This window comes from Mobula birostris, chromosome 20, assembly GCF_030028105.1.
Source record: "Mobula birostris isolate sMobBir1 chromosome 20, sMobBir1.hap1, whole genome shotgun sequence".
NCBI classification, from domain to species: Eukaryota; Metazoa; Chordata; class Chondrichthyes; order Myliobatiformes; family Myliobatidae; genus Mobula; species Mobula birostris.
The window spans coordinates 26630685-26657325 of NC_092389.1; the positions used below are offsets into that span (position 1 = coordinate 26630685).

Genomic DNA, 26641 nt, shown 5'->3' on the forward strand with positions numbered 1-26641 from the left:
TGGCATTTTCAGCCAGTGATAATATTACATTAAAATGCCATGCAGATGTCAAAGGTCAAATGGAAAAAGAATTGCATGGTGACCTTTCCTGCTGAAACTGCAGCTCTAATATCTGTGAGGCACAAAGGAAACATGGTGGGAGAGATTACATAAATGGGAGAACCCAGAAGAACAAGCTCACTGGAAGTTCTGCTGCTTTTAATTGTGGCATCCGATCTAACTATTTTCAGTTCATGAGGAAGCCAAACAATTTGAGGAGCTGCCAGCTGTTAGTATGTAGACAAGAATGGAGTAATGGAGGTACCATGGATATGGAGGGGATAGATGCTTGGACAATGGAGGTCTTGAAAGTGGTAAGAAGTTCACCAACAGGCATTCAAACATCTCTTTTTAATGGGAGTGTGGGTGTTAGATTGTAGTTACAGATCATGAATGAGTGGTTTTATGCCATGTTGAGGGTTATATTTTCCTGTAAGTATTCAGTGTAACATCTTCAGCTTCATACATCTCACTTCATACTTGAATCCTGATTATCAACGGATGCATGTACAACAACATCTCTTTTGTCTCACTGCAACATTACTGGTGTAAATACTAAAGACAGGGCAGATATTAATTGAGATCCTAAAGTCAAACCCCATCTTAATTTTTAGAGAGATCCAAAGTAATCAACAACACACTTTAAGGAGAAGATATGCCCAATTTTACAGTCAGCATTTCTCCCCTAACTATTACCTACAAAATAGTCTAGTCTGCTATTCGTTTAATTAACATCTCCACCTCGCTGACAATTAACACTGGCGCTGCACAGGGATGTGTGCTTAGCCCACTGCTCTACTCTCTCTACCCCCATGACTGTGTGGCTAGGCATCTATAAATTTGCTGATGAACCATTGTTGGCAGAATTTCAGATGGTGACGATAGGTCGTACAGGAGCACGATATACCAGTTGAGTGGTGGCACAGCAATAATTTCGCACTCAACGTCAGCAAGACCAAAGAGCTGATTGTGGACTTCAGGAAGGGCAAGATTAGGGAACACAAACCAATCCTCTTAGAAGGATCAGAAGTGGAGATAGTGAGCAATTTTAAATTTCTGGGTGTCAATATCTCTGAGGATCTAACTGGTCCCAACATATCAATGTAGCTATATCATGGGTACCAGCCTCCGTAGTAACCAAGGAGCGGTGCCTTAGGAAGGCGGGTCCATTATTTAGGACCCCCACCACTCGGAACATGCCCTCTTCACACTGTTACCATTGGGAAGGAGATACGGAAGCCTGAAGGCACACGCTCAATGATTCAGGAATAGCTTCTTCCCCTCTATCATCCAATACCTGAATGTACATTGAACCCATGAGCACTACCTCACTACTTTTTTTATTTCTGTTATTTTGCACGACTTATTTTAACCTAATGGTTTAATAGACATATGCTTAATGTAACTCAGTTGGCTTTCTCTATATTTACTTATCATGTATTGCAATGTACTGCTGCCGTAAAGGTAACAAATTTCACGAACATATGCCAGTGATATAAAATCTGATTCTGATTATGCCCACACCAGTTCCACAAGTATGATGACAATACGCTATAAGATATTCCATCAATGTGTTAAAGTGCTGGAGAAATCCCAGGGCAAATGTCAGCTTCAGAAATTAAGCCAAGAGGCTCTTCCAGTATTCCACCATAATATCAATTTTACCATGATTCGGTGGAGAGAACATGGTGCACACACACACACACACACACACACACGCACACGCAATATAATACAATCAATTCCTATTAAATATCATTTAAATAGTTTTGTAGTGAGAACCCGGAACTGGGTGCGGAGACAGGTACTCTCGCAACATTCAGCAAGTACCTTGCCCACCCAGCACGTGAATAAAAGGCTGTGGATGAAGCACTGGCAAATGGGATTGGTATAGTGGGTGAGTGATATCAACACAGCCATGTGGGTTGAAGGGCTACCTCTGTGTGCTATGGCTCTATGACCTGCATAGCAAAGATAACTTAATTAACTGAATAATGTGTGTATAGAATAGTGAAAAGCCTATCTGCATCTGAACTATTTTCTCAGTTACACTTTGTCCCAAGACAGATGAACAATGTCAGATTAGATACATATTGAATTTGTTTGTATATTATAGTGAATGGCAATCTATTATAAAAATGTAATGTGGCACCAATAACTGCTCCTAGACAATCCATGTAAATGTCCACCACTCAGTAACTGAGAACGAGGCTGGATGTAATGAGCTGAGGGAGAACCAAGAAGACTATTTATATATTGAGAGAGAAGGCACGGCTACAGTACACTGTATTTCATAGTTTTGGATGGGTACTTTATTTCAGTCTTCAGCAAGGAGTAAAATGCTTCAGCACTTCAGTAGGTGCAGAGATGGGTTGGAAACTGATGAACTGGAGGTTCTAGAAAGTCCAAAAATGCTTAAAGTAATGTCACATGTTACAGATGAAATATTAACTTGTTAAGAGGAGTGTGGTGGTCGTAGAAGAGCTTGACACAATCTTCAGTTCTCCCTAGGTACTGGGGAGGTGCCAATGCACTCTAGTGTGCCTTGGGTGAGGACTCCAAGAACATGCCCAGGTAATACAGATTGGTTAATTTAACTTTGGTGATGGGAATATTTGTAAATCAGGGAAAAATTGAAAAGGCACAGCCAGAGAAGACTTGATGAAAGCAAATTGTGTTTGATTTCCCTGACTGATATATCGATGATGTGTTAGCTAGGTTTCACATGGAGAACTGCGCAGCTTTGGTTCCCTTATTTAAGTAAAGTCACTGACAGCAGTATAGAAGAGATTCACAAGGTTAATTCCTGCAATGAGAGGGTCGTCCTGTCATGAATATTTAAAAGTTAGACCTGCATTTGGAGTTTAAAATAATGGAAGTGATTTTATTGAAACTTACATGAGCCCAAGGGGCCAAGACAAGGGGCAAGATTCCAAGATAAGTGAATAACTATTTAAAACTGAGACGCATCGAATTTTCTTTTTGCAGCGAGTGTGAATCCCTGGCATAACCATTGGAGGTATTTAAAGAGAAGTTAGGTACATTATTGAAGGATTACGGAACTGAGGGCTATGGAGATCTGGCTCAGAAGATGAGTTGAAGCCTGCGGCAGATCAGTAATGAACATACTTAATGGTAGGACAGGATTGATTGACCAGATGACCTATCATTGCTCAAATTTTCTTGTGTACTAATAACGAAGGCTGACAAAGGGAATTCTATAGATTTGTCAATGTGGAATTTCAGGCTATGCTCCACTAAAAAGACTAGCTAACAAAATGGAGGCCTATGGAATAAAAGGAACAGTGACAGCATGGATGAGAAACCGTTTCCTTTGTGATAAAATGAAGAGACTTGACAAATGGTCATTAATCCAGTTGGAGGGGTGTAGACAGTGGTGTTGCATAGGCATCAGTATGAGAACCACTATTTCATGACTTCAAACTGTATGTGCAAGGTAACATTTCCAAATATGCAAATGACACTGAACTTGGTGGACATCAAGAAGGATGGTAACAGACTGCAAGGGTTTACAAATAGGCCGGCTCAATAAGTAGCAAATAGATTATAGGAACTACAAAGTGATATGTTTCAGCAGAAAGACTTAGGGACAGTGTACAAATGGCACATTTCTAAAGGTGCATTTAAATAGGATAGGAGAGGAGCTACTCCAATTAGTAGATTGTTAAAAAACCTAGAAAAACAAATCTGTGTTTGGAAAAAGATAGGGGACAATGTGAAGAAAATCTATCATGTGAAGAGTGGCTAACATTTAAAACTTCCTGCCTGCAAGGCTCATGGAAGAGACTCAATTTCAGGAAATTGTATAGACACTTGAGGGAAAATGAGACAGGGTAAGAGTGAGGATTGGGACTGCATAGATCACTTTACAAAAAAAAACTTCAAATACTCGATAGGAAACATTGCTTCCTACTGTATCATAGTGATTCTATAATTCCCTTGATTATGTAGTATGTAAAGAAGAGAAATGAGTCATTTGACCCAACTGGTCTTTGCCCACCAACCCCTAAGCATTATTCATATATGTGTCCTTTCCCTCATTTCTCACTGTGCTTTCTTTTCCTCACTGGATTGTGCACATCATAATTTGCTTTAATTCTTTTTATAAAGTCACAGAACACTACAGCACTATTAATCTGCCTAGTCCCATTGACCTGCACTCAGACCATCTCCCTCCATACCCCTCCCATCCACATACTTATCCAAATTTCCCTTAAATATTGAAATCGAACCTGCATCCACCACTTCCATGGCAGCTCGTTCCACCCGGAGTGAAGAAGTTCCCCTTGATGTTCCCCTTAAACCCTTAACCCATGACTCTACTTTTACCCAACCACAGTGGAAAAAGCCTGTTTGCATTTAACCTGTCTATACTCCTCATCATTTTGTATAGCTCTATCAAATCTCCCCTCAATTTCCTACATTTTCAATTCTATTTTTCTAAAATGAACCAATGTTTGGTTTGTTTTTGATGGTCTTATAAACCTGTCTCATTACTTTTTTTGTTTACTTACCTTGGCCTTCCACCAAGCCAGAGAGAGAGGCAGTGGTGGTAGAGGCCGCAGTGGTTGAGAAATACGAGGGGAATCAAAAGAGATACAGCGCAAAAGACAGGCACACAATAAATAATGTTAAAGATTAAAGGATTAGATGATAGGCAAAATTTAACGTGAAAGGTGCAAGTAAGACCAGAGCAACTGCTTAAGTTATAAGCGAGAGCTCATTTTATTTTCATAATAACTACAGCCTCGGGCCTCAATTTTAGGAAAAGGCATTAATGAGCTAAATCATCTCTTAGGGGGAGATGCATAGAAATAAAATCATAGAGAAAAAAGTTAATGGTTTGGTATTTTCAAATGTGAAAATCATACAAACTGTGTAACAAATATAGCACACATTAAACCAGAGGTATATCATTTCAGCCAGTGACCTCTTGTAGATGTACCACATGATGTGCTGCACTTAATAAGTGTCACAAACATTCAAAGGTCCAGAAAGCCATTTGTTTTACACAGCTCATAGTTTCACTTAAAACTTATTATTACGCAACACTGCATTTCAGTGTATAATTCAAGAACGTTTGCCTTTTTTACATTCCCTTGGAGACTGCTACAGATATAAATCACCCTACATTTTTTCTGACAACCGTGCTGAACTTTTCCATAACCAGTTGCATCCATTTCCCTTGCCTTGGAGTGTTAATTGGAAATCAAGGATCTCCTTGAAACTGGAAGTAGGAGTGCCAAAGCCTTGGGAAATAGACTGCAGCCTCATTGAAAATGTTCAAAGTGATGTCTGAAAATGAAAAATCTTGGAGACCATTTATGTGAGGCACTCATTTCCTCAGGAATTTCTAACCCTCCACAAAGCAATCAACCTCCAGGCAAGGTCAAGCAGCTTTAGCTTTATTCTTTCATACACACCCTGCTTTTAGGCATATCCTGAATTTCAGGTTCATTATACTGGCATCACATTATTAGGTGGGCCCAAGCTGCACACCAAACAAGAGCTGGCATCATGGCTTCAAACTAGGAGTGAACTAAAGCGTAAATGACGGTGCAATATTTTTTATTCAGCGAGCTATTTTGATGTGGATTGCACTGCCTGAAGGCATGGTGGATGTGCGTTCAATATTGAAGGAAATATCTGAAAAACTCAAAGTCCAGACCTATGAAAAGAGAAGGGGAATGGAAACAGCTGGGCAGATGTTTCAAAGGACTAACGGGCAAAGATGGCTCTTTCTTTGCCATGCGATTCTACGACTTAACTTGTGTGTGGAAGTTCTCAAGAGGATTTAGTGTAAGGATCAATGTTATCAACAATCAACTTAATTCACCATATACTACATTTACACATTTCAGGAATTTGCTTTTATGTTTTTTGTGTGCAACAAAAAAAATTCAACAATTGTAAAGAATAAAGAATTATAATATAAAAATACTGTTAGAAATAGTATATATATGGAATAAAATATGCATAAATACATAAATATCAGCATGTATTTACAGTGTAAACAGTATTATAAACAGTGGTTTAAGTGTTTACAGTGCAGTGCAGTGACTGAGGTAAAAGATAGCAGGTAGGGAGGTTGGGGCTAACTGGAACAGTTGATCAGATTATCTGCTCGGGGGAAGAAACTTTTAAGATGGTGTGAAGTTTTTTTGTTTTAATAGCCCTAGAGTGCTTTCCAGAAAGGAGCTTTTGGAAAAGGTGTTTTGCTTTGTGGGTAGTGTTCACGATGATTGGCATACCACTTAGTTAAAATCTTCTGCCACTTCCACATTCAACCTTCATCTATTTAGTCAGGAACAATGGATTAGGACTGAACACAGAAGTGGTAGAAGGTATTTTGACACTGCCCCATTGCAATCCAATGGATCATGTAATCTTAGAAGGAAGGCCAAAGCACAAGACAGCCACTATCTATATATACATAGAGGCTCTCGTGTTTTTAAACATTTAAACAAAGGATATGTTTGTTTCCACTTCTGTCTCATTCGAACAGCTGTTTCTGGTCATCACAGTTTCAGTGCTTGCCTGGGCAAAATATCAAAGGAGTCAGTAACGTTGCTTACTGTCTCAAGTCAGAGATCAGAGATCATATGTGGAAATGAATAAACAGTCAACATTTCGTGCCAAGACCCTTCATCAGAACATTCATTTATATGTTTATTCATTTCCATATGATGCTGCCTGACCTGCTGAGTTCCTCCAACATTCTGTGTGTGTTGTTCTAGATTTCCAGCATCTGCAGAATCTCCTATGTTTACATCTCACTGAGAGCCGAGGAATGAATGTTCATGAAAAAAATTATTGACAATGTGGTATCTGAAGTGGATGACAACGAACTTGATCAACACAATTGCTAGTCTGGGAGAAGAAAATTTGAGAATAAATTGGCTCCTTTGACATAAAAGAAGGAAATTATTACCAAGCTTCAAAAGGTTTCTAATCTTTTAATCTCATTCCCTACTGCCTCCTTTCCAGCTCAATAACCATACCTGGCTTATGAAACACCTGACAACATGTTATTTCAGGCAGTTTATCAGCAATTCACCACATGGATCTAGCAGAGCAGATACAGAAGGAGGCGCTCTTGGAACGATGAAGGATTGTCTAGACTGGAGTCTGAGGGGATATTCATCTGAAGAATGCAAAATTATTGGTCCTAGCAACACACACAAAATGCTGGAGGAAATGTCAACTGTACTCTTTTCCATAGATGCTGGCTGACCTGCTGAGTTCCTCCAGCATTTTGTGTGTGTTGTCTGGATTTCCAGCATCTGCAGACTTTCTCTTGTTTGTTATTGGTCCGAGACTGAGTGAAGACGAAGGACCCATTTCCTTGGTGGAGTGGTTGATAGTCAAAAGGCCAAGGTTAAATAAATTGGTAGAAGATTAAAGAGAAGCTGAAGAAAATATTCTTGTCCCAAAGAATATTAGGGCTGGAACTCAATACCTGCAAGGGTTTTGGGGACAGAAACCTCAATACATTTAAAAGATGATGGGATGAGTACTTGAAGAGTGATATCCTACAGGGCTAGAGATTGCATTTTGGAAGAAAAAGGATTAATCTATACCCATACTTAAGCCAAATAACATTTTCAGTTACATAAGTTTCTAAGAACTCTGTGATCTTTACCTAACCACAAGAGAGTTGCTATAAATTCTTTGAGCCAGATAGTCTAGAAGATCATTTATTTGTTGAATTAGCTGATTTTATTTACAGGGATTCAGAAACTTTGGGATAACAATAGAAAAAGACAAAATCATAGTTACAGAGGAAGAATGTGAAATATTCAATGGACAAACACAATAAAAAAGGAAACACGAAGGGTTGAGCACCTTTTAAAGTGGATAAATCACCAAACCCAGATTAAATAGATCCCCAGCTGCTTAATGAAACAAGGGAGAGAACTGCAAAGGCTTTGACTTTCATTTTTCAATCTTTCCTGTCTACAGGATTAGTCAAGGGGCTGGAGGACTACTATTTTGTACTGTTGTTTACAAAAGAAAGGAGAAAACAAACAGTAACAGGCCAGTTGGGTTTGATAGTGGGCAAATGATTGGGGAGTAGTTCTGAAGGACAATAAAAGCCTTCATTTAAAAGGCAGAGATCACTCAAGGAAGTCAACACTGATATGTTACGGTTGCACCTTACTAATTGTAATCAATTTGTTCCTGCCCTAGCAAGAAGGGTTGAGGGGAGCAATGTATTGGAGGTAGTCCACTGCAGTTTTAGCATGGCCTTAGACAGGGTCCTAAATGATAGGCTACCTAACAAAAAGCTAAAAGTACGTGGGATCCAGGCAAAGTGACAAATGGATCCTCAACAGTATCAGTGATAGGAAGCAAAGAGAAACTGTTGACAGTGACTGAAAGGCTATTACCTTGAGTTCCAAAAAGGCTCAATACACAATCCTTAGCTTCTTGCAATGTATACTAATAACTTAGATGGAGAGATGGGGAAGGTTTGAAGATTCAGAGATCAAAAGGTGGTTAAAAAGACTTATTGGATACCTTTATTAGCGAAGTGATAGAATACAAAAGCAAAGCAAATCCACCATTAAATTTTTTAAAAACTACAAACGGTAGAAATCTGAAATAAAAATAGAAATTGATGGAAACATTCAGCAGGTCAGGCTGCATCTGTTGAAGGAGAAAACAAAATTAACTTTTTAGATAAAACTGTGGACTAGATGAGTTGAATTACTGCGTCTAGCTCTGACCACTGCGCCTATAGAAAAGATGCCGTTATATTGCAGGAGTTAGGAGAAGACATTTAATAGAATATGTTGCAGTTGTATTGGAGTATTGTGTGTAGTTCTGGTCACCCCATTGCAAGGAGGATATGGAGAATTTGGTTCATAAGATGTTTACTTGGATGCTGCCTGAATGAGAGGGCATTAGCTATAAGGAGAATTTGGACAAGCTTCGATTGTTTTACCTGGAGTACCAATGGCGAAAGGGAAACCTGATACGTTACTAAAATTATGAGAGGCATAGTGGTACATTTAAGAGACCCCTACAGAGGTACATGGATGAAAGAAAAATGGAGGGTCATGCAGAGAGAAGGGCTAAATTGATTTTAGAGTAGAATAACAGGGTTAAAGGGGCTGTACTGTGCTGTATTGTTCTATGTCTATGTTCTATGGCTTTGTGCTGCAAAGTTGGATTAGGCTGAACAGTTCTTTCTTGACTAATATCAACAAAATGGGTCACATAGCCTTCTTCTATGTTGTCACGGTGTTACTGTTTTCAGTGACACTGGGCTGGATAGAAAGAGAAAAATTATCTAGGTCTTGGCCCAAAACGGCAACTGTTTACTCTTTTTCCATAGATGTTGCCTGGCCTGCAGAGTTCCTCCAGCATTTTATGTGTGTTGCTCAGATTTCCAGCATCTGTAGATTTTCTCGTCTTTATCGAGATTTCTATCCAGTCTACTTTGAAGAAGAGCGTGTGTGTAGTAAAATCAGATTTTGGTTATAACTTCAGCCATAATCAAATAACTAGTAATATAGACACCATAGACACTACAATATTGTTGAACAGAATCTCAGCTGCACTGCTGAGCATTTCCACTCTTGATCCAGCTGTTCTGCTAGTCCAGTACAACTACAACAATGGCATTTTCTAAGAAGCGAAAAATTTGTGCATCATCAAAATCCTGGGTGTAATGTTATCAAGTTAGATTTACCAAATAATACTTACTAATCAATGGCTTGCTCACCGATGGCAGTTTCGGTTTTGCCGAGACCACTCTGGTTCAGACTTCATTACAACCTTGGTCCATATACGGACAAAATGAACTGAATTTCAGCAGTGAGGGGCTAAGGATTCCCTTGATACCACGATAGAACATGACAGGATGTTACATCAAGCAGATCTAAAGTTAGTGTTGAGGTGGAAATAAGTCACAGCAATCAACACAAAGACAAATGCCGTTGTTGAAGCCCAATCCTCTTAGCTCCAATACAAGTAGCGAGTAACCTTCACAACACCATAAAGATGTGACTGGATCGGAATGGGTGCAGAGGAGATTTGCAAGAATGTTGCCGAGACTGGAAGGGTATAGTTATGGAGGAAAGCATAGACAGGCTGGGGGCATTTTCTTGAGAACAGAGGAAGCTAAAGGGGGAGTTAATTCCGACGTGGAGCATTTAAAGTCACGTCACCAGCGATGCAAACACAGTGGTTACAGAGGCCAGGTCGTTCTGTGGTGTGTGGCTTACCTCTCAACTCTGTAAGGTCTTTCTACTAAACACAAGGTGCAAATCAAGATTATAATAGAATTCTCTTCATTTAGCTGGGTCAAAGCAGCACGAAGAGTTCTCAGGATGGGCAAAACCATCCAAAACAAAGCCTGGCTGACTGGCATCCATCATATCCACCACCACCACCTTTAAAGTTAACTTCACTCACCAATGGTGCACTGTGTGTACCAAGACTACTCCAGCAACACTTCCCAAATATCTGTGACAAGAAAGGGCAAAGTTAACAGGCTTATACGAGTTGGACACTTAGCTGCACACCATTTGGTAAGATTACACACAAGGTAGAATGTACAAGATTGGGGATGGTACATTGGCATGGATAGGGCATGGCTAACAGCAAATAGAGCCAGGATAAATGAGTCTTTCTTCGGATTGGCAATTACTCAATGCCACAGGGACTGGTGCTGTGGCCTCAACGACTTATATCAATGACTTGGCTGAAGAAACTGAATATACCGTTAGTCAAGTTGCCAATGATACATCTATAAGTGAGTTATCAAGTTGTGTAATGGATATGAAGGGACCCCCACAAAGGGATGTAGATAGGTTAAATGAAGAGTAAAGAAACTGGCAGAACAAGTATAAATGTGAGATTATCCACTTTTGTTTGAAGAATCAACAAGCAAATTGTTTAAACAGAATGATCCTGGAACATGAAGTACAAAATATTATCGGGCAAATAGGCAAATATACCAAGTTATTACGAAGACTAGTGGAATATTTTGTTTATTGTAAGAGGCATGAAATGCAAAATTAGGGATGGTTTACCTGGAGAATTGGGTACAGCTTTGTTCTCCTTTTTAAGGAAGGATCTATTTGTTTTAGAGGCAATTCAGGGAAGATGCATTAGTTTGATTCCTGGCATGAAGGCATTGATCTATGAAGAAAGGTTGCGAGGTTGGGCCAAATCTCAGTGGTTTGAAGAAACAAGAGGTGATCTTATTGAAAGAAGATCCTGAAGGGGGTTGACAGGATGGATGCTGACAACTTGATTCTCCCACTCAGAGTATTTCAAACCAGGAGAAATGTTTCACAATATGTTGTCTTCCATTTTGGTTGGAGACAAGGACGGATTTCTTCTCTTACAGGGTCACGTACCTTTGGAAATGTCCTATCTGAGAGAACTGTGGAGGTGGGCAGAGGCTGATAAACATTTGAATTTTAATGGTGTAAGAGGATTTGGGGAGGAAACCAAGATTGGATCATCACCATCTGATCATATTGAACGAGGTTGCAAGCTCAAATGGCTGATAAGTCTACTCCAACTCTGGTTTCTTATGTACATCATGTCTTAGAAGTATACAGTATTTTCTCAAAATTGGTGGGTCAAAATACTGAAACTATTGATGCAATAGCGCCAGAAAAATGGCTCCATCATACAGACTGCAAAGGTTCAAGAAAGCAACTCACTTAGCTTCTTCTCTAGGGCTCTTAGAAATGGGAAGAGTGATTTGAACAGCCCTTGGATGATAAAAACTGACGGTTACAGGTGGGTAGAAAATTCAGAATGGTCCTGCACTTGGATTAAAATTCTACGTTCACTTTACTAGTATGATCAGATTGTGACATTGAAAGAACTCAATAGGGCAGATGAAGAAAAAAACTTGTTACCGAAAAGGAACAAAGAAAATAAGCTAAAATTTAGAGCCAGACATTTATATACCAGGATCTAATAGAAAGCTGGAATCCTCTGTGTCAAAAAGTTGTGGGTGCTGAGCAATAATTTGAACTTCCATGATTATGGTCTTTAGCTTGTTTACCACACGTGGTTGTCAAGGGATCTGAGCAAAGGGGGTGAGAAGGGGCAACTGGAATTAAAGTGAGGGTCAATCAAAACCTTGCTCTGGAGAAATATGTTTGAGGGTTAAATAACCTGTTCACATTTTATGTATGGAGAAAAGTGGGAGATAGGTGTGAGGTGGCTCTGCGATGAACCTTCATTGAAGGCCCAACACATGGTTTGTCTCTTCAACTATTTGGCCCAATTCCTTACACAGACAATGCAATAAGAGTATTCATATAGTAGAATTGCTGTTAAAATTGCAATCATTAAGACCAGTTTAAGGCACCATATCATTATAGAAGGTAATTTTTTTGGTATCTTGCAGCGATTGCCTCACAGCAAGTGCTAATGAATTGTTGCACTTATAAAGATTTCTGTCAGAATTCTACTTATTCAAAAAAAATAATGAGCTGTCTATGCAGCATCATTTGGTGAAAGTCAATGAGAAATAATCATTTTCCTTCTGATTTGACAACTAGCACATTCTCTGAACTTCAGGCCTGAAAATAAATGCAGGACAACATTGGTGTGATTAATGTTCTTTTAATTGGTGTGATCAAGCTACACAGTACTTAATGGCGTTGCAGTAATTACATTTATTGTCAGATTCCTGTCACTGTTCACACATTGAAATAAATTGTGATATTATCCCATACAGGATATCCAACCAAATAACTTTATTGTGCATACCCTATTTAAACAACTGTCCAGAAACTGGATATCACTCTCTTTCGTTGCCAACATGTGCTGTGTATAGAGCTATCGCCCATTTGAAATCTCTCAACAGATTCAAATATTGGGCAAGGATATCTCATAAGCAGTGCAATGGCATTCTTTCCACTATATGGATCCCTGGAAGAAAAAACTTATAAGCATAATATATAGCTCTAGGCCTGTACTTAATGCGGCTCAGAAGGATAAGGGAGGGTTTTCTACTGAATACTGAAAGGGCTGGATAAAGTGAATGTGGAAGGGATTTTCCAATCGTAGGAGAATCTAGGATCTGAGGTCAAACCTCAGAATGAGAGGATGCCCTTTGAAACTGAGGTAACAAAGAATTTCTTCAACCAGGGGGTGGTGAATCTGTGGCATACTTTGCCAGATGGCAGTGGAGGTCAAGTCACTGGGTGTATTTAGGGAAAAATGGTAGATTTGATTGGTAAAGGGTTTAAAGGTTAAGGGAAGAACAGTGAAGGCTGGTGATTGGAACTGAAAATTAATCAGCCATGATTGAATGGCAGAACCTCTCAAAGTCCAACCCCATGTCCCCGTCGTGAGAGATAGAAACGGGCAAGGCCGGGTCAACAGGGCTCTGGTAAACCTGTGTAGGCCAACGCCCTTCCTAGGTGTGATTAATGTTCTTTTAATTGGTGTGATCAAGCCACACAGTATTTAATGGTATTGCAGTGATCACAGTGGATGCAATGGATTGCAGAAGTGTTGATGAACTCCAACCATATCATCGACTTCAGAGGATGATGAACACGGGAGGTCATCGATAGCCTATGATCCACTGGGAGCTAAGGGCCCAAATAAGTAAGTGAATGACAGAGTAAACATGATGGGATGGATTGCCTAATTCTGTTCCTTTGCCTTATGGACTTAAACAAGGCCTGTATGGCATCTTTAACAACTGCAATCAGAGCTTGTAAGTGTCTTGTATTTACTGATTCACTGGAAGTGAATAAGAATTTAAAAGCATCTCTGCATGGCAGCTACCGAAAAGACAACCATGAAGGTGAGGAACATGGCAGTGAAGGGAGGAGGTGAGATTCATTGTCCTTCTGTGATAGTGTGGCCCGATTAGTGAGAATGGCTCCACTGAACTGTGAGGTGTGAGTTGATGAAGGGGCTCACATCATGGACTGGCACAAAACACAAGAATGGTGAAGACATCATTGCAGATGGAGATTCCATTACTCTGACTACTGAACAATGAGACTGGCAGAAAGGGAGGGCAAGGCTTGGGTATTAGAGTCCACCTATGTTAATCGATATCTCAAATGTGACTTGCATATAAAAATATAATGAGTATATTCAATTTCTACATTGATTCCATTGTTGCCAAAAACTTCTGCCTCTTCAGTGTTACTAACATCTTTTGATCAAAATTATGCTTAAGATGAGAGGCAACAAACTCTCTCCATCAGTCTCAATCTCTTTAGAAGCAGAAACAGTAAAACTCTTTGCATTCTGTCCCATTGCTGTGCATAATTCACATAAGTATCCCAACTCCAGTAACTGCCACTGGATTTCTGATGTAACTTTGACCATCTAAACTTTAGCATCAATCAGTGCTGTGGACAAGATCCATCAGGATCTTGTCCTCTTAAGGGAGGAGCTTAGGAGGATTAATGGCACCTAACGGCGACTCCTTTGCTTGCATCTTCAGAAACAGCTCTATTTCCATCTTTAATATCTCTATTTTTCCCTTTCAGGGCTCTTTTGAAGACCCTGACCTGGAGTTACACGCTGACTACAGTTCTTTGTGGAAATGGGACCTGCTCTCGGGGGTTTCACAACTGGTCATTATTCGGCACGCCAAAGGCGCAGCCTAAGAGCTCAGCTCACCTTCAGAGGGCCGAGATCTCATGGCTCTGGAGATGGGCAGATAAAGGTCGGTGTCCAGGCAGGAGATCAGTGTGTCATGGGAGATGGAAGATCTAAGGCTGTGTGCCCAGAGACACGAGATCTTTGGGCACAGAGCTCGGAAAAAGTGATGCAACGGACTTTTAACATCGTAAACCAGCGAGTTGTTTATTATGTCTCCCCTCTCAATGAAACAGAGACACCTCTTTCTCCCTTATTAGGGAGGGAGAGAGCCTGCGGTATGTCAAATACCGGGTGAACAAGTAGTCTTTGGAGTACCTCAAGTCTGTGTCTTTGCTCACGCTTGAGTGCTCGGTGGTGGGTGCCAATGCTTCTTTTTTTGCCGGTGGGGGAGGGGGGATCATTGCTTGCTGCTACTTACATGCGGGAGGGAGGGGAGCTGGGGGGGGGCGGACTTTGGGGTTCTAACACTTAACCGTCATTCATTCTTTGGGGGCACTCCTCTGTTTTTCGTGGATGGTTGCGAGGAAAAAGCATTTCAGGATGTATGTTGTATACATTTCTCTGACAATAAATGTACGTTTGAAACCTTGAAGGAGGTGAATTCTGATTTCATTTAAACAGTATGCTTAAGGCCAGCAGATAGTCATGCCAATCAATTTGAAATGATTTTAAAATCGTAAGTGTCTAATTCACTGTAGCATCCAATCCCCACATGTTGGTGAACACAAAAACAGGCAAGTACTTCTAATGATAAACAGAAGAGATTCCACAGATGCTGGAAATCCAGAGCAGTACACACAAAATGCTGGAAGAACTCAGCAGCTTAGGCAGCATCTATGGAAATGAATAAACAGTTGACGTTTTGGGCTGAGACCCTTCATCAAGACTGGATAGGAAGGGGGAAGATGCCAGAGTAAGAAGGTGGGAGGAGGGAGAGGAGGGGAAGGAGGAGAAGCTAGAAGGAGATAGGTGAAACCAGGTGGATGGGGGAGGGGTGACGTTGGAAGCTGGGAGGCAATAGGTGGAAAAGGCAAAGGACTGGAGAAGAAGGAATCTGATAGGATAGGCAGGAAAGGAGAGTGGATCATGGGAGAAAGGTGAGAAGGAATGGTAGCAGGGGGTGGTGATAGGCAGGTGATAAGTTGTAAGAGGCCACAGTAGGGAATAGAAGAAGAGGGAAGGAGGAGGGGAAAATTACTGGAAGGAGAAATCAATGTTCTTGCAATCAGGTTGGAGGCTACCTAGATGGAATATGAAGTGTTGCTCCTCCACCCTGAGATTGGCCTCATTGTGGCAGTATTTGTAATGGAGATTTACATAACTTGAAGGTGGTCCAATCAGTAAATTACTTTTTAAAAAGGAATTAATATCATTACATTGACCAATGTCCAATGTGCACAGCAAGATTCCATGAACAGTGAAGTGAAAAATCAGATATCATGAGGTGTACTGTTCAGGAATATGTTTACTGGGCCACAACAGGTCCGGACACAATTTATCTTTATCCATTCTTCCATATATGCACTTTCATCTCAAAGTATTTAAGTCAGTAACCTGCATTAACAATATTTTGATTGGGAAATAATCAGTACTCTGACTGTGGCTCATGTTCTCTCATGATTTGTACTGGTTTTCTTGGGGAGGGGCAGATCCCCGAGTCAGGCACTCAGCTGAACCTGTGATGTATCCCTGTCCAATTTTCAGTCTGATTTATGGAGGCTGTTTGTGTCTGATGTTAAGGTAATTGAATCAGGAAAATTCAGAGATTAGACATAGTGATGCTAATGCTTTGATCTCAAAGGCTAAATACATAGGGTGACAAAAATTGTCTATATCTCTTACCTGTGTATTCTGGATCTGTATTGTACCCTGCGGAATGGCCTGGGTCACCACTTGACCCTGAGAGGTTACCATAGTTACCGGCTGGTAAATTGTTCCACCTGCGTAAGAACACAGCACAAAGATAACATGGAAATATTTTCATTTCCCTTTTTAGAATCTCACTATCACAAATTAATCTGCATTCATGTGGTACAGTTTTATTATTCCAGAGTCAAATGGGGCAAGACAATACAGAAAGGGCAAACAAAATAATGCAGGTAAAGCAGACAAAATAATATAGGAAAAGCAATCCAATAATGCAACTAAAGCAGACAAAATATTATCTGCAAATGAGATTTTATGACGCATCTATTTCTCAGCTACTGGGAATGGTAATCAAGGGCCAAGGATTTCAGAAAGGTAAAATTCTTAACTCTTTAAACTCTGTTAACCGTATTTTGTCAGTTGTACAGGAAATATCTAAAATTGTTCTGCTGTTTTATAACAATGTGGCTTTTCAGTTGCTACACTGGATGTCAAGGGCCCAAATGGGAATGGCACTACTCTCGCTCCCCCTCCCACCCCCTAAACACAAGTCAGGTCTCTGGGCTATTTGTAATCAGGTTCCACAAACTTGCTTATAATCATTTAATAACACAGGACAATGGTTTACATCCTGATAACCGTCACATTGCAGGTTAGATTTTACACAACTGGAATAAAATTTCAAAATGATCTGATTCTCAGAATCTGATACACATTGATACACCACTAATGCATACACGTTTACAAAATCGCAGCTGCGTCTGGCAACTGATAATAGATAAGTTATCTGAAAGTTGGCTTATTTCTCCTCATACTAAGTAATGTCAATTTTTTAGGCATTTTACATGAAAAGAAAATTAAAATGTAATGAATAACAAAAGAAGTGATAAGTTTGTTCAGAGCTGCCACAAAAATAGTTATTGTTTTAACCAATAAACCAATGCAACCTCACAATACTCAAGAGCAGCTTCTATCCCACTGTTATTGAATGACCTTCTAGTACTACAAAATGGACTTTTAACCTGATAATCTACCTCATCGTGGCCTTGCACCTTACTGTCTGGCCACCCTGCACTCCCCCTGTAATTGTAACACTTTATTCTGCATTCTGTTTTTGTTTTCCCCTGTATAACCTCAATGTACTAATGTGATGAAACAAACTGTCTTGCGGGCATAAAAACCAATGTTTCTCATGTGTACTTTGGTACATGTGACAATAATAAACCAACAAAATAACAAATCAGGTTGCCATGGACTGGGATGTATTGAGCAACAGGGCAAATAGGAAAGGTATACTGAACCAGAGAAAGAAAGACTAAGCATGGCGACAGAAAATTTGGTTTAAAAAAATACGTTTAATTGGCTAGTGGTTATGTTACAGGACTGACAACCCCAAGGTTTTACAGTGCACTTCATAAAATAGCAAGTTGTGAAAAGAAATTCAATAAATCTTGTATGTGACGCATTATCAAAAAAAAAGTTGCCAATTATTATGAAAATTAATGTCCTTAGGTAAAGTAATGGCCTACGTGAAACTCTAGCTCTGCACCGCATAATTGATTCAATGCCCTGAGGTCAACCAAGGTTGGGCAATAAATACTTCCTTGACAATGTCAACCACTATCCCAAGAACAACTCCTTTCTAAAAATGAGTTGAGAAAAAAATGCTTTGAAAATGGAGAGAAGAGTGCCATCATATGACTGATGACAAATTATTTTTTCTTGCATTCCCATCCTCGGTAACAACCAACCAGCGACCTAATGCCACTAATTAAACAGGCTTGCTTCTCTCATGAAGATGTAATTTGTGAAACTTCACGCCACTGGCACGCAATGAGTACACTCAAAATTTCCAAGCATAATTAGTGAAAGAAAGGAGACCTTGGACAAATATAACCCACTGCTCAAGCCCGATACACCAGGGTTGAATTCTGAGGGCTAAGTTAGCTGGTCCTCTGGAACTTTGAATTGGGAGATGTTACCACAGCAGTGACAAGCTCTTGGGCAGGAACAACACACCTGGAATATTGCCAAAAGACTTTGACAGAAGGTGGAGATGGAGGTGGGGCTTTACCCATTGTCAAATTTATAGGAATTGTAAAAGGTTTAAACACCTCTGGCATTCAGGGGCATCTCAGAGCTATGAATTCTGAAACTAATTATTTAAAAAATTACTAAGATTTTAATTACAAACACAAAAAACATTTGGAGATAATCTAAAAATATTGAACTAAAATAAAAAGAATTGTTTAACATTCTCTTTGCCCTGTAGAATTAGGACTAGAATCCCAAATGAAATCAGTTTGCTCTTGTATCCTAAGACAGGTTAGACCTGATGCAGGATCTGAATTACAAAAAGCAAGGAGATAAAAGTTACAACTGTCAGAACTGCACAAACCGGTACCCCCCATTCTCCACCCAGTTTACAGGAGTCACCTGCCCCTCATTTCCAACTCATCACCTGCAGTCTATTTAAATCCAGTCCTCATTTGAACTGTCCAGCCTCAACCAGTTGCTCCTAGCCTTCAGTTACCTTGTTGTGTTAAGTATCTGGGCTCTCTTGTTTTGTAGCCCCTCGTGGCTTGCTATTTTGCAGTTTATCACTCACCACTAAATCATCTCTGCTGCTCTGTACTTGGGACAAGCCTCCCCTACATTTCCTGACAACCACAGGTAGATAGGAATGTCAGGCTGAGACTGTAATTGGATCAGCCATGAACTTACTTTATATCAGAGCAGGTGCAGTAGCCAAGTCCTGCTCCTAATTTGCATTTCCTAATATACTGCCCCAGGTAGTCCTTCCAGTGAGATGGAGAAACTGAGGGAAATACATGTTAGTAGGGAAGTGGTGTTAGGTAAATTGAAGGGATTAAAGGCAGATAAATCCCCAGGGCCAGATGGTCTGCATCCCAGAGTGCTTAAGGAAGTAGCCCAAGAAATAGTGGATGCATTAGTGACAATTTTTCAAAACTCTTTAGATTCTGGATTAGTTCCTGAGGATTGGAGGGTGGCTAATTTAACCCCGCTTTTTAAAAAAGGAGGGAGAGAGAAACCGGGAAATTATAGACCAGTTAGCCTAACATTGGTGGTGGGGAAAATGCTGGAGTCAGTTATCAAAGATGTGATAACAGCACATTTGGAAAGCGGTGATATCATCGGACAAAGTCAGCATGGATTTGTGAAAGGAAAATCATGTCTGATGAATCTCATAGAATTTTTTGAGGATGTAACTAGTAGAGTGGATAGGGGAGAACCAGTGGCTGTGGTATATTTGGATTTTCAAAAGGCTTTTGACAAGGTCCCACACAGGAGATTAGTGTGCAAACTTAAAGCACACAGTATTGGGGTATGTTATTGATGTGGATAGAGAATTGGTTGGCAGACAGGAAGCAAAGAGTGGGAATAAACGGGACCTTTTCAGAATGGCAGGCACTGACTAGTGGGGTACCGCAAGGCTCAGTGCTGGGACCCCAGTTGTTTACAACATATATATTAATGACTTAGATGAGGGAATTAAATGCCGCATCTCCAAGTTTGCGGATGACACAAAGCTGGGTGGCAATGTTAGCTGTGAGGAGGATGCTAAGAGGATGCAGGGTGACTTGGATAGGTTAGGTGAGTGAGCAAATTCATGGCAGATGCAATTTAATGTGGATAAATGTGAGGTTATCCACTTTGGTGGCAAGAACATGAAAACAGATTATTATCTGAATGGTGGCCGATTAGGGAAAGGGGAGGTGCAACGAGACCTGGGTGTCATTATACACCAGTCATTGAAAGTGGGCATGCAGGTACAGCAGGCGGTGAAAAAGGCGAATGGTATGCTGGCATTTATAGCGAGAGGATTCGAGTACAGGAGCAGGGAGGTACTACTGCAGTTGTACAAGGCTTTGGTGAGACCATACCTGGAGTATTGTGTGCAGTTTTGGTCCCCTAATCTGAGGAAAGACATCCTTGCCATAGAGGGAGTACAAAGAAGGTTCACCAGATTGATTCCTGGGATGGCAGGACTTTCATATGATGAAAGACTGGATTGACTAGGCTTATACTCGTTGGAATTTAGGAGATTGAGGGGGGATCTTATTGAAACGTATAAAATCTTAAAGGGATTGGACAGGCTAGATGCAGGAAGATTGTTCCCGATGTTGGGGAAGTCCAGAACGAGGGGTCACAGTTTGAGGATAAAGGGGAAGCCTTTTAGGACCGAGATGAGGAAAAACTTTTTCACACAGAGAGTGGTGAATCTGTGGAATTCTCTGCCACAGGAAACAGTTGAGGCCAGTTCATTGGATATATTTAAGAGGGAGTTAGATATGGCCCTTGTGGCTAAAGGGATCGGGGGTATGGAGGGAAGGCTGGTACAGGGTTCTGAGTTGGATGATCAGCCATGATCATACTGAATGGCGGTGCAGGCTCAAAGGGCCGAATGGCCTACTCCTGCACCTATTTTCTATGTTTCTATGTTTCAGGTGAGGCAACACTTCACCTGTGAATCTTCTGGGGTTGTCTATTGCGTCTGGTGTTCCCGATGTGGTCTCCTTTACATCGGTGAGACCCACTGTAAATTGGGGGACCACTTTGTCAAACACCTCCACACCATCTGCCACAAGTGGGGGACTTTCCATTCCCGTTCTGACGTGTCGATCCATCGCCTCCTCTTGTGCCAAGATGAGGCCACCCTCAGGGTGGAGGAGCAACATCTTATATTCCTATTGGGTGGTCTTCAACTTCATGAATATCGATTTCTCCCGGTAATCAAATTTAACCCCCTCCCTTGTTCCCCACTAACTTTCTCCTCTTCTCACCTGCCTATCACCTCTCCCAGTGCCCCTCCTTCCCTTTTTCCTATGGTTCACTCGTCTCTCCGATCTGATTCCTTCTTCTCCAGTCCTTGACCTTCCCCACCCAGCTGGCTTCACCTCTCACCTTCCAGCTCGCCTCCTTCCCCTCCCCCCATCTTTTTATTCTGGCATTTTCCCCCTTCCTTCTCAGTGCTGAAGAAGGGTCTCAGCCCAAAACATCAGCTATCTATTAATTTCCATACGTTCTGCCTGACCTGCTGAGTTCCTCCAGCATTTTGCATGCGTTGCTTTGGATTTCCAGCACCTGTGGACTTCTTTGTGTTTAAGCATGGCACGGTGCCATTACTCATGTACAATATCTCAGATTTCCACATTCAACAGTACAGGTGTGGAAGTCTGGGTCCAACTGAAATTTCAGCTGCTGAAAGTCAGCTGTTCTGACCGGAACTGTTAACTGCAGCCAGCAAGTGCTGCGCTAATAACCAGCACGCAAAGTAAGTATTTTATTGGCAAATTAATTCTGTTATGTCTGTGAGACAATGACCTATATCATGCTGACAAATCGCAGGCAGGTCCAAAAGATTCAGCTGCCTATCAGTTGTAAACATACCTTGGCCTTTGGCAGATGGCGGGTCAAAGGTCAAAGCTTGAGACATGCTAAAGGGCGAAGTTTGAGACGTGCTGAAGGTCGGGCACTACTGCATCTGAGGACACATTATCAGGCAGAATAGTGGAGCAACAAAGACCTGGCTTTACTGGTTCTTGATTGGCAAGAGTTACGGGGAGAATGGGAGTTAAAAGAAAATCATCCATGATTGAATGGCAGAGCAGACCCGGTAGGCTGACTGGACTAATTATGCTCTTGTATTTTATGGTCTTTATGTCAAGGAAGGCTTGTGGATATAGAGGGGGCACCAATGGGAAAAGATAACTGCTCAACTTATTTCATTTTATGTTATTTAATCCTTTGTTTTAAATACTTTGTATTTGAATCTTGTAAACCTTTTTTAAATTTCAATCCATTTAAATTGCAAATAGCTTTATATTTCTCCATCAGTTGACAGTCTTTTGACAGATGGAAAGCTATGAAATGCTCAGAGATTTCCAAGCGCAGGTCCTAGGCTTCATCACCTCGGACCCAGTCCACCCCTCCACACGCCTATTAGCACGCTCGACCCTCCAGATCCAGAATGAACCTGTCCAGGTAGATGCCACAGGTGAACAAGTTGAAGCAACTCCTCATTGTTGCAAGGTGTAAATCCTGGTGCACCCTCCCACACGCAATGAGGGGGCTCATTCTTCAGAAAAACTGCAACAGTTCAAGACGATGGCTTACTGCCATCTTTGGTGGCATTTAGGGGACCAGAGTCAGGTTTGTTATCACTGACATATAACATGAAATGTTATTTTGCAGCAGCAGGACAGTTCAAAGGCAGAAAATTAAAATGAATCACAAAATAAATAAGTAATGCAATAAAAACAGGGAATAATGAGGTAGGGTTCATGAGTTCATGGACAGTCCGGAAATCTGATGGAGGAGGAGAAGAAGTTGTTCCTAAGAATGTGGGTCTTCAAGCTCTGCACCTCCTCACCAGATGTAGTAACGACAAGAGTGCAAGTCAAGGATAGTGAGGGTCCTAAATGTTAAATGCCATCTTCTTGAGGCACCACATCTTGAAGATGTCCTTGATACATCAGCAATAAATGCTGGCCTGAGCAGCAATGATTATTTCCCAGGAAATTAATTAATAAATAAAAGAAACTCGTGGAGCATGGTAAAGAAAGATTGGAGGAAGCCAGTGCAGGGCATAAACCATGGCATAGTTTTTCTATAATTAAAAACTAGAAAATAACTAGACCAATACCTATAGTCTAATTCCTTGATGTTATAAAATTTTAAACTATCACCCAAGTTCATATTTCAACTATATAAGGCAGTGATGGACCAACAAATCTTTGGAGAAATGTGATTCCAGTCAAAACCGCCCAGTTTGTGACACTGTCCTACAAGAATTTGTATACCGATAACACTTCTACTTACTTTGGTCACTACATATCTCAGTTAAACTACCAGGCATCCACTCTAAAACCTCAACATTTTTCCAGTAGCAATAATAAACAGATGTTGGTGCTTGATAAGGATATCAGGTGCCCAAAATGGAAAACATTCAATTTCCCATCAGTGGCTCAATAACCAGGATCGACTGTAGAGCTACTGTGACATAGTTTAATCCTGACTTTCAATAGCATCTGCATGCTTTTTTCCACATTTTCCGTGACTGGATTGGTAGATTAATTTGTCCCTATAAGCTGCCTCAGTTTGCAAGCGAGTGATGGAATCTGACAAGAGCTGATGGGAATGTGGGGAAACTATAATGGGTTAGGGTTGGTAGTATATATTTTTAAAAAAACAGGTTGATGGGGACACAGTGATAGGGTCTGTTCCCATGCTGTGTTGTTCAATCTTATATGGAGAGGTTTCCTGGTACAAAGTTCCACAGCCCTGATACAAGACCAGTCTGAACACATGGAAAGCCCAGCCCAGGATTAGCTTTGACATGCAGCGCAAGTCTTACAGCCTGCCAAACTTAAAAATTTGGGGGAAAAAAGCACAAGATGTTGGAGGATCACTTTCAGGTCAAGCAGCATCTATGCAGGGAAACTGAAAATCAACTTTCAGGTTAAGACCATTCATCTAGATGCTGCCTGAAGCTGCTGAGTTCCTCCAGCACTTGGCTTGTTGTTCCAGATTCCAGTAACGGCAGTCTCTTGTATCTCCATAAAAACTTGAAAATCCTATTCAATAACAAATACTTCAGCCCCACTCAATAAATCAAAAGAAAATCTAAAGTCAAGTTGTACTTAACCACCTCCTTTACTTTTCTCACTGAGAATAAGTTCAACCCTGACCTGCTGCAGGCTCAGTGGCGGCTTTCTCGGCCGAGGTGCTGAGAAATTTGAGGAAGTTCATGCTCTGTCATGAAGAGCCCAGGGGCAGAGTAAATCAGGATTACAGTCAATAACTGCACAGAGGTTCCAAACTTCCATATAGTTATAGAAGTAAATAGCTTCACTCCTTTTGGAATGTGTAAAAGATCCAGAACAATGAGCACAAAATCCATGGTATACACCCTGGTCAGATTCTGATACATATTGCAACAACGTAGAGATTTGCAGTACAACTGTTCTATTACAGTCTGCAAACTAGAAAGGGAAATCACAGAAATACACAATGATTACAACACAGAAACAGGCTGTTTCGCCCACCTAACCCAGCATACTGAGACAAGGAGAGCCACTGCCTCACAGTGCCAGAGATCCAGGTACAAGTCTGATCTCCAGTGCCAACTGGCTGGGAGCTTGCGTGATCTCCACATGACCATGTCAGTCTCCTCCCATATCCCAAAGATGTGCAGGTTGATCAGTTAAATAGTTAAGATCAACTAGAGTGTTGGTGAGTGGTAGGATCGATGTGAATGAAATGAAATTAATGTAGGGTTAGTGTAAATAGGTGGTTGGAACTGTTTCAATGGGCTCAAGGGCCTTTTTTTCTGTGTTATATGGATTTATGATTCTAATTCATGTAATTCATGCCAGCACTTTTCCCCTCTGCGAGTCCTCTGGGGAAGTCAAAGGCCCAATGTCTGCAATTCCACGAGACTGGAGGCTGAAGAAGACGGCCTGAGCTGGGTGTACGTGCGTGGGTGGGTGGGAGTGCGGGAGGAATAGGGCTTGCTGTTTGGTTGTGTTCTGTGTTGTTCTGCCGCGCATGGCGGACATGCTACGTTGTCACCGGAAAGACTGCAACACACACAGGCTGCCCCCAGCACATCCTTGGGTGTGTTGGTTGTTAATGCAAACGATGCACTTCATTGTGTGTTTTGATGTACATTAGTGATAAATAAATCTGAATCTCTTCCAGTTCATTTCCTTTCACTACATGAAGATATTCAGTATATCCTATTTGTTGACAAAAAATTCTGCTCAGAGCAACACCAAGTCCTTAAAAGTTGGAATGTAGGTTTGAAATGACTGATAAAACATGGGCATCTCTGTGATCTGTAAGTATGGTCAATATTCTCTGAGAATAAAAAAGGTAGTGATATTGCAAGGAAATATGGAAGTAAGCAGCTGGCATCAGTAAATGTGACCATGGCACTTGTAGTCTATGCTAACATAGCAGTTCAGCAAGGTACTCTTAACAAGGAAATGGGTCATCCTTAACTGATCTGGTCTAGATGCAACTCCAGTCTCTTTATCAAAAAGCTCTGAAATAGCCTAGCATGATGCTCATGTAAATTGCCATCTCATCCATAAATGTACCTACATCAGCAAAGTCCACATCCCAAGAATTAATTAAAATATAATTGAGCAAAGAGAACAAAACCCTACATATCCAAGGGAAAAGATACATGCCTGCTGAGATACATCCTTCCCTTACTTAGGCTCTGTCCAGAGATTCACGAGTGAAGTTCACATCAATCTCATTCCAGCCACTGAATGGAATATTGTTCAGTCCTTAAGGGGACGAGTCTAAGAAATGTTTATTTTATACTGGACCAAAAAATGACGTAGAAATATCAAGTTAACAGGAAAATTCATATTTCATTTTAGAAAATTGGGGTTTACAAGATTAAAAATGTCCAGGAAGATTGATCAAAGTTTGTTGGAGGTTGCTGATCCGGGTCAGTAACGTGGACGGTAACTACTCGAAGCATTTTTAGGCTGAAGAAAACCACTACTGCCTTTCTCAGTTCTGAAGAAATTTCTTACACTTGAAATATCAACTCTGTTTCTCTCGCCACAGATACTGCCTGAACTGATAAATGTTTGAGCATTTTCTGTTTTTATTGAAGTTACCCTTGAACTTTTGATCTCCCAATCTACTTCTTCGTTGCCCTTCCACTTTATTTTTCTATCTGTACTGTACTTTCACCGTAACACCATATTCTGCACTGTTTCCTTTCTACTACCTCGATATCATTATGCATGGTGCTATCAAGGTGGCATGTATTTTGATGCATGTGACAACAGTTAACCAATACAAATATGATTCTCGGTTGCCTACTCATAACAACACGTTACACATTTCTAACTGTAAATGCGTCACCATCCTCCTTTGCTCCTTGACGAAAAGAAACAAGTATTCTTTGGTGATTAATGTCTCAGTTGCTATGGAAGTAGAAAAGTGGACAACAGGAATTCTGCAGATGCTGGAAATTCAAGCAACACACATAAAGGTTGCTGGTGAACGCAGCAGGCCAGGCAGCATCTCTAGGAAGAGGTACAGTCGACGTTTCAGG

General features: G+C 40.8%; 1 protein-coding gene across 10 annotated transcripts in view; it reads right to left on the minus strand.

Annotated features, from left to right (window-relative positions):
- Positions 1–26641, minus strand: part of pknox2 (pbx/knotted 1 homeobox 2) — a 522498-nt gene that overhangs the window by 62367 nt on the left and 433490 nt on the right. For 8 of the 10 annotated variants that reach the window (XM_072238378.1, XM_072238374.1, XM_072238375.1 and 5 more), the window contains 2 exons: positions 16513–16610; positions 10483–10533 (listed from right to left, as the gene is read on the minus strand). In XM_072238378.1, the coding sequence (XP_072094479.1) occupies positions 10483–10533; positions 16513–16610 (149 nt within the window). The remainder of the gene's footprint in view (positions 1–10482; positions 10534–16512; positions 16611–26641) is intronic. The other 2 variants (XM_072238384.1, XM_072238383.1) reach the window with 1 other exon arrangement.